The sequence below is a fragment of the Styela clava genome, chromosome 5 (genome assembly GCF_964204865.1).
Source record: "Styela clava chromosome 5, kaStyClav1.hap1.2, whole genome shotgun sequence".
In the NCBI taxonomy this organism is placed as follows: Eukaryota; Metazoa; Chordata; class Ascidiacea; order Stolidobranchia; family Styelidae; genus Styela; species Styela clava.
In genome coordinates, this window is record NC_135254.1 from 11466233 (window position 1) to 11475849 (window position 9617).

At 37.0% G+C, this 9617-nt stretch overlaps 1 protein-coding gene across 1 annotated transcript; it reads right to left on the minus strand.

The window, feature by feature from the left end:
- Positions 1-2269: 2269 nt before the first annotated feature.
- LOC144422862 (uncharacterized) lies at positions 2270-9265 on the minus strand. The gene is made up of 2 exons (XM_078112758.1): positions 2635-9265; positions 2270-2402 (listed from the first exon to the last, which is right to left on the minus strand). Exon 1 carries the CDS (start codon positions 9263-9265, stop codon positions 3254-3256), a length of 6012 nt encoding a protein of 2003 aa, XP_077968884.1. The 3' UTR covers positions 2270-2402; positions 2635-3253.
- Between the last annotated feature and the right edge of the window lie 352 nt (positions 9266-9617).

Below are 9617 nucleotides of genomic sequence, written 5' to 3' on the forward strand. Positions count from 1 at the left end.
CTAATTGTTCAGAATCTCTAATAGTTTAAACCTCGTGTATGCAATAAATTACTACAAGACAAAATATATTTTGGGCTATCGTGATTTATTTTGACCCAGCCTTGTCAAAATTTATTTAATATCACATATCTATTTCAACTCGTAGTCATATTTGTCTATTTCTAAATTATTTGTGAAGGGTTGCAATGCCAATCTGATTGTTTCCCATCTTAATACCTGTTCTGCGTAGTAATGTGTAAAAAATTACTACAAGACGAATTATATTTTGGGCTATCGTGATTTAATTTGACCCAGCCTTGTCAAAATTTATTTAATATCACATATATATTTATTTCAACTCATAGTCATATTTGTCTATTTCTAAATTATTTGTGAAGGGTTGCAATGCCAATCTGATTGTTTCCCATCTTAATACCTGTTCTGCGTAGTAATGTCTAAAAAATTACTACAAGACAAAATATATTTTGGGCTATCGTGATTTATTTTGACCCAGCCTTGTCAAAATTTATTTAATATCACATATCTATTTCAACTCGTAGTCATATTTGTCTATTTCTAAATTATTTGTGAAGGGTTGCAATGCCAATCTGATTGTTTCCCATCTTAATAGCTGTTCTGCGTAGTAATGTGTAAATCTTGCAGAAGTTCCATATGCATCCTGCTTTTTTTCTTCACCCTAATGAATTGAAAATGTAAAATTGTATTACTGTTATGCCTATAATTCATATCTCAATCTATGGTTTTCTTCACACAACACATTATTGTCACTCATAGAACCTTCAATTTCCCTGTGATCTTATCCCTCATATTTTATCATGTGTAAGCGCAAAAGAAGATTCAGAACAGATTGAAAGTGTAAATTAATATAATAAATAATAATAAATTTGGTATGGAATTCTTATTTTTTGCTCTTCTCTATTTGAAATTTATTTAAATAACTTCCTAATCCCGATTAGAAACTTTTCTCATCTCTAATTAGATATCATTTTTTTACATAGTGTATATAGTTTTTTTTCCATATGTATATCCTGAGAGTGTAATATTACAGAACCTGTGTTATTAATTTATTTATTCATGTGCTTGCTTTGGGTGGTAACCGACTCAGATGACTGTTAATGGTCGTATCGTTACCACCCTGTCATCTACCGAAACCTAATTTTTCTCATTTTGCTATCATATATATATTGTATGTGTTTTCTGGTTTGACGAAACAATAAAAAATTCTCTCGCTCTCTCTTTGCCGCCTAATATCATCGGAAATAGTTACATACTTTGTTTCTGTTGTGCAACAAAAATTAGGTTCTCTGTGAATACTGTCGCAGACTTCATCCCACCCGTTTCGTACATGCCAGACAAAAATGATAGGGACAAATATATAGAATAGCGAATGTAGACAATGCGTATCTAGTAGTATATATTTACAATCTAACTACCAATAAGGAATGTTAGAATTGTGGAATACACTTGCCATCTTACCATGATGACCCTGCGTTGATTCCACGTTTCGAATCATTATGTATTAAAGAAAACTCCTAAAAGTCGCGGGGTAGTTCACTATCACCCGTTTGTTTCCGCTATTCAAGTCCTTGCATTTGGAACAATTGGCGCGGCGGTGTGGCTCAACGGGCTAAGCGTTAGGAATACGCTCGCCACCGCACCTCTAATTACTCTGCGTGAGTTCGCAGGTTCGAATCCCATGCAGATATGGTTATGTGCGAGAGGATTGCTGGACTCCTCGCCGTCGTTGGGTGGTTCACGTAACCGCTGGTCGGTTACGGCTTCCTCCACCACCAAGTCCATGCTTCCGAAAAAACAAACAATATAACTAATCCCATACCCGACTTGGAATGGTAACCGGACGAGAGGCCGTGGTTCGCCATAGGGATAAGCCGTCTTATCGGCTTTCCTCTCCCCCGGGATAAATATGTAAATCCTATCCTAACAATAAGCTAGTAGCTAATTCCATATGTGACCGAACGAAATACTGTGATTCCGGATGTGATAAAGACGTTACATTTCCATTGTGGGAATACAATTCTATTCTTATACAAGTACAAAATTGTAATCAGTAGTGACATGCTGTAGGAGCAGTGTACCGTATATTGCTCAGATACCAAATAATTTGTGTAACACCTTTTCTATGTATCCTGGCCAATACAGGTGTCGCATAAGGGGGTGACTGAAATATCTGGCTGTTCTTTGGTTCTTGAAAAACTATTCGAAAACGCGCAACTCTCAGTGTGTCCTCCAATGCCACAAATATCAAATGTTGTACAATGAAATTTGATATATTGAATTAAATCCAGTAAAACAGTTCACAATGTTGAATGAGGTTAAAGAGGTGTAGCGTACTAATAACAGAATGATGCAATGTGTATGGTGATGTGTAGCGTAGCGGTTTTCTGAATTTAAATGAAAATATTCAAATACAGACCACAGAAAATAACAATAATGCATTAAAGCACTTGCAAACTTAATCATTAAACAATGTGACATTGTCTAGCTCTACTGACAGTATTTAATTAACATGAAATACTATATACTATTTAAATACCAATTAATTATTATTATTTGGAATATTATTTGAACTAATAACAAGAATTCTTATCATAAACAACAAATACTAAAACTTACCGAAACGTTTTAAGCCAGGCGATAACAAATATTCAGAAATAACTTCAATTTCAGTTCAGGATTCAGAGAATCAATCAATCAAATTACAGTCTATTTATAACTTATATAATATTCTACAATAAAAGTTACAGCAGTTATATGTTCCAATAACATAAGCCTTGGGTATGGGCAATTATTATCCCTACAACCGGACGTTAAACGTAACTAATTTAACACATAAAAAGCAATCTATGCGAATATTAAGCAACGACTGCCGTCAAACACGGCAGCGAGTCACGTGAGAGCGAGGCAAGATTAGACTTGTCCAGCGAGAGTCGATTGCAACATATGTGGACAGCTGGAATTTTCCATTTGTCGTTTCACTTTAGGGAAATCCCCATTGATAGAAGATAATGCCAATTTTCGAACTTACATAAACTCCCCCCAAATGTATGCATTGGGACAATAAATACATTTCCCTTAAAAACAAAAAGTTCAAAAATTGCAGAAAACGAAATTATGGTCAAATAATAAAAATTGACGAAATCTCAACTTGTATGTACATGTGCAATATTTTCAAGATTTCTCATCTTGAATAAACAGTCCATAAAAAGCTGTTTTAAACAGTTCAGTTCTTTCATTACTTTTCTTCCACATTTGCTTCTTGAATGAGACATAACTTGTTGATTGGTCTTCTCAGTACTCCCCATTGAGTTTTGACATCTACATTACGAACTATGTCAAATCGATCCGGATATGTGTTGACAATTCGTCCCATTTCCCATTTGCCCCTTGGTACACTGTTGTTTACCACAAGTACTATGTCCCCAACAGTGAAGTTTCTTGTCTTGTCCGGCCATTTTTGACGAATGGCTATGGTTGGCAAATATTCTTTGCAGAATCTCCTCCAGAACTCGTCAGCAAGAAGTTGAACTCGACGCCACTGTAGACGACTATAGGAATCTTGATTATTGAATAATCCAGGTGAAATACATGGTGTTGGTTTTTGCAGAAGTAGATGATTTGGAGATAATGGTGCATTATCTCTTGGATCAAAAGAAACTGGACACAAAGGTCTTGAATTGATTATGTATTCTGCCTCCAGGAGTGCAGTATGCAGAACATCTTGAGATACAACAGGAGATTTGTAAAATATCTTGTTCAAAATTCTTCTTATTGATCGAATTAAAATTTCCCAGGAACCTCCTTGGTTGCTGGCTGTTGGAGTATTGAAATACCAGCGGATTTCTTGTTTTTTGAAGAATCCATCTAATTTGGTATGATCGAGCTTATGCATTTCTTCTCGTAATATTCGTTCTGCTCCAACAAAATTAGTTCCATTGTCACTGTGCAATTCAAAAGGTTTTGATCTTCTTGCCATAAACCTCCTAAGAGCATTTATGAAAGCATCAGTGGATAAATCTTCTGCCAGTTCAATATGTACAGCTCTTGTTGTGAGGCATGTAAATATGCAGCCATATCTTTTGATTTCACTTCTCCCACGTTTGATCAAATATGGGCCGAAGAAGTCGATTCCTGTTGAATAGAATGGTGGTTGACCAACCTTTAGACGAGCAGATGGCAGTTCAGCCATTAACTGTTCTCCTTGTCGTGTGTTAGCTTTTCTGCAGGTCACACATTTATTTAATTCATGCCGAATTGTTGCTCTCGGTCTTGTGATCCAGTATTTTTCACGAATAACATTCCAAGTATGAGAAACACTTGAATGTCCAACTTTCTTGTGATAGAAGTCAATGATTAATCTGGTTAAGTGGTGATCATTTGGTAAAATGATGGGATGTCGCATTTCGAATGAAATAGGAGCTTTATCCAACCTCCCCCCAATCCGTAGAATTCCATCAGTTATAATTGGATCTAGTTTTGCAATTGACTTTGTATGCTCAGCTTTCTTCATCTCGTGACGAGCCTTCCTGTCACCAATTTCACTTTTGTCTGATAAATTATCAATGACAGATTTGTAATTCTGCTGCTGAACATATTTCACAAGTGCTTGCTCTGCGTATTGCATTTCTTCCACAGTTATATTTCTTGTGGTAACAGAATTGTGGTTACGAAGGAAACTTTTATAGCGTAACACCCATGCAGTGGCAATCTTGAGCCTTTGTAAATCAGAAAAGCTTTTAATGAAGTTGTCAATTGTGTCAATATCCGAAGCAATAATTGTTGCCACTTTCTTTCTTTCAATTGGCTGAAATTCATCAGGCAGGTCCGTTTTATCTTCAGAATTTCTTGGCCAACTATCTTCGGTCTTCCATAAAAATTCAGGTGCAAGCAGCCAACGACTTTTATTGATGAGAGTTTTCAATGATAAGCCTCGTGATGCGTCATCAGCCGGATTGATTTTTGAAGGCACTTGTCGCCATTGAGACGGCTTTGACTGTCGATGAATCTTGGCCAATCTATTTGCAACGAAGGTACGAAAACGTTTTCTTGGATTACATATGCTTTGACGCACTGCACTCGAATCAGTCCAAAATACGGACTCACAATCGGAATAATTCAACTTTAATCGTAGCCACTTATCTGCCTTTACAGCTAGCACAGCAGCAACAAGTTCTAGTCTAGGAATGCTTTCAGCCCTCGGAGGAGCCACCTTTGCTTTACCACATAAAAATGAGCAGTGTATTTGATTATTTTCATCGACCAGCCTCAAATACGAAACTACACCATAACCGAAGCTAGAAGCATCTGAAAAATGGTGTATCTCACAATGTTTGATATTTCCAAATTCTTGTGGCTTGAAACATCTTGGAATCGAAATATATTCAAGATCAGTGAGCTGTTTGAACCAAGTGTCCCAGTCTTTAATATTGTCTTCTGTAATTACTTCATCCCAGCCGAAACCTTTTTCGATGATTTCTTGTTGCAACATTTTTGCTACCAGAATCACGGGAGCGAGCATTCCCAGGGGATCAAATAGTGAATTAACTGCAGATAAAATTGTCCTTCTTGTATATGTCTTCAACTTAGGTACAGTTGAACGAAATTGAAAAGCATCGGCATCTACATTCCAGAAAACTCCAAGAACACGCTCTTTTCGAGGTTCATGCAAATCCAACTCTTTCACAGATTTGGTATGTTCAGATTCTGGGATATTGGCCATCACAGTGGAACTATTTGAAATCCACTTCGTTAGATTGAAACCTCCCTTCTTCATCAAATTACAAAGTTGTGTTTTTGTGTTTATTGCATCTTCATCACTATCAGAAGATGTAAGACAGTCATCTACATAAAATCCATTTTCAATAATCTCACAAATTCTTTTATCAAATTCATGACCAAATCGTTTTCCGGTTTCCTTCAAGCAGAATGAAGCAATGCAAGGTGAACTGCAAGCTCCAAATATATGACGTTCCATGAAATATAATTCTGCCTTCTTTAAAATATCACCATTTGGCCACCAAAGAAATCGCAGAGCATTGCAATCTTCTTTCTTAACTTTAATTTGATGAAACATAGCTTCAATATCAGCAACTAAAGCTATGCGTCCCTTACGAAATTGAGTCAACACACCAATAAGGCTTGACACCAAGTCTGGTCCAGGCATGAGAGTGTCATTAAGAGAAACACCTTTATAAATTGCAGCACAATCAAATACGATACGCACTTTCGGTTTGTTTGCGGTACACACCGGGTGGTGGCACAAATACCAAACAGGACCTGCAGGGATATCTTCTTCTTGCGAAAGCTTTTTCGCAAAACCTTTTGTAATATATTCCTGCATTTTTTCTGTGTATTTCTCTCTCAAATCATCATTTTTAGACAAACGTTTATGGAGATACTCCAATCTGCGTTCAGCCAATGCACGACTTCCGCTCGGCAGCTGTGTCCCAGGACGCCAAGGTAAAGGTATTGTGGAATGACCATCGAAATGCTCTACAGAGCTCTTCAGAAAATTTAGAACATGTCTATCTTCTTTCGAGGTTGGAAATGTCAAATCTCCAATCTCATCTTCAAAATCAGTGTACCATGTTCTTCTTATCTCTTCTTCGAGTAACATATCAGACTTCACAAAGTTGACATGAATCTTGTGCGTTGATGGCATATTCACCGATGGTCCAATAATCGACCATCCCAATGGAGACTTTTGTGCAAATGGCTGCTTCTTGTTTCCAGTTCGAACTTCCAACACATGATGTGCATATGGACAATCAGTTCCAATAAGCAGAGAAACATTTTTATTTTTAATTTTACGTAGATTAAGTTCTTGCAGATGAGGAAGTAGCTTGAGTTCTTCTTCAGATGGAATAGGATTTGGTTGAACTGGAATCTTGTCAATAGACATCACATTTTCAATGAATATTTCTTCTGCATCGTCAATTGATGCAACAGTGAGATTTACAACAACACCATCATGCATGACTGGTCGTTGTCCTAATGTGTTGATTTCAACAGTTCTTTGTTTTCCAGTCAAACCAAGTTCTTCAATTAAGCTTGTTTCACAAAAAGTTGTGTCGGACCCAATATCGACCAGAGCATATGTTTCCACTTCAACGTTATTTGCTCGAATCCTGACAGGCAAAATATTTCTGTAAGTATACATGGAGCTCTTGCATGCATTTGAATTAGCTTGAACTGCAGTAGTCACATTCTTCTGAATTGAGCTTTGTTTGTCATCATTCTTTTTGAAGTTTGCATTTTCTTCATTTTCTAATTTCTTTGTATTTAAATGCAACAAAGTATGATGTCTTCGTCCACACCCTTTAACAGAGCATGTATATTGTGACTTGCAGTCCTTTACCAAGTGACCTCCACGTAGACAATTGAAGCAGAAACCAATTTCTTTCAGGAATTTTACTCGTTCTTCAATCGATTTAGAATTAAACTTTTCACATTTTGACAAAAGGTGGGAAAAGGAACAACACTTACATTTTAAAATAGCAGGACTCTGGACATGAGAAGTTGCTTTGACATCCTCAGTTTTCACAGTATAAGTTGTAGACTTTCGTGTTGATTGCCGTTTTTGTTGTGGCTTATCTTCACGTCTTCTGATGTTCAATGATTTCGCAGTATTTGAACCTGCAATATCAGCTTCCTCTTCAATGAAATCAGCCAAGTCCCATATCTGAGCCTTTTTACCAGTATTATTTTTGATCTTCACAGCTTTCCTTTCCCATCCTTTCTGTGAGCTGTATGGTAGCTTACTGGCAAAATCGATAATACGATCAGATGTATTCATTTCTCCAAGGCTATCAAGCTTACCGAGCACAAGAACACATTTTCTCATTAAAAGAGCATAGTCTTGCAGTGCTGCATGATCATCTGGTTTTATATTCGAACAACGATGCAACTGTTCTTTAAAAGCTTCAGTTACAACATCTGAATCTCCAAATTTCTTATGAAGAATATCTTTAGCCTTGGCATAACCCACTTCTGGTTCAAATATAGAACAGTGTTGTATGAGCGATTTCGCTTTTCCTTTGCATTGATGCAGTAAGAAAGCTAATTTCAAGGCATCTGTGGGTGCTTTAGCATCAATATTAGTTTCAAAATTTTTCTTGAAAATATAGTAGTCAATAGGATTACCAGAAAATGTCAAATATTCCAACTTTGGAGCATGCATGGCTTCACCAAAAGCTCTGGCTATACTCTGAGCAAATTTATCAGTGTCAGTGACCAAAGGTTTAGATATATTATGTTCATTATTTGAATCTGTGTTCAGTGCAAAATCAGCGGACTGTTGGGAAAATCCAGAATTCACGCTGTCATCATTGCTTGAAGACACCACATCTTGTTTAGGTGAAACAGCAGGTTTAGTTGTAGCGATAGGAGATGATTGACTTACCACCTGTTGATTAGTAACGTTTCTCTCAGGTTGTTGTTCGTGTTCTACAGTCCGCGAAGTTACTACAGCTGTAGCTTCCTTTTGAACACCAGATCTGATGAATATATCTGATGAAGACCGAGAACTTCCAGCATCATCAACCACAGACAAATTCTCCCAAACAGCAGCCTCTGCTTCTGCTTCTTGCAAATCAAATTTTGCTTCCAATATTTGATTTTCATGTTCAATTTTGCGTTTTTCATCTTCAATTCTCTGCTTTGCTTCTGTTCTTTGCAATGCAATTCGAGCTCTTTCACGCTTAACTTGTGCCTTGGCCATATGTACAGACCCTTTGCTGCATATTGATGTCTTGCTACTCGCATAAGAGCGTTTACTTCGTATGCTACCAGACAAGGACACGACTTCACTTTCCGCTCTTTCTCTTCTGGAATCGGGAAGTTCAGAATCTTTGCATTGATTTGAACTCCACGTTTTGGGGTTTTGTAAATGTGTGAATTCACGTACTCGAGCAAAAAGGTTGTCAATGTCTTTATTCACATTCCAAAGTTCATTTTCGAATTTCAATCTTATTTCATCATTGGGTGCAGCTGATATACTCTCAGAGTACATTTCCACAAGTTTGGCAAAAGGATCATCAATACTTGACATAACAGAATTTAGCACATGCAAATCCTGATCAGCAATTGCTTTTTCAGCCATGAAATATAAATGTTCTAATGTTGTACGTTGTTTTTTGACATCAGCCAGTGATGGCATCTTCTGACAAGCGGCTGTTGTATAGTTAGCCAGTTGCCTCAAAGCCAGTTTTCTGGGTGAGTAATCTTCATCACTCGAACTCAAGTTCATGATTTCGTTTCGAAAACTTATTATGTAACACCTTTTCTATGTATCCTGGCCAATACAGGTGTCGCATAAGGGGGTGACTGAAATATCTGGCTGTTCTTTGGTTCTTGAAAAACTATTCGAAAACGCGCAACTCTCAGTGTGTCCTCCAATGCCACAAATATCAAATGTTGTACAATGAAATTTGATATATTGAATTAAATCCAGTAAAACAGTTCACAATGTTGAATGAGGTTAAAGAGGTGTAGCGTACTAATAACAGAATGATGCAATGTCTGAATGTGTATGGTGATGTGTAGCGTAGCGGTTTTCTGAATTTAAATGAAAATATTCAAATACAGACCACAGAAAATAA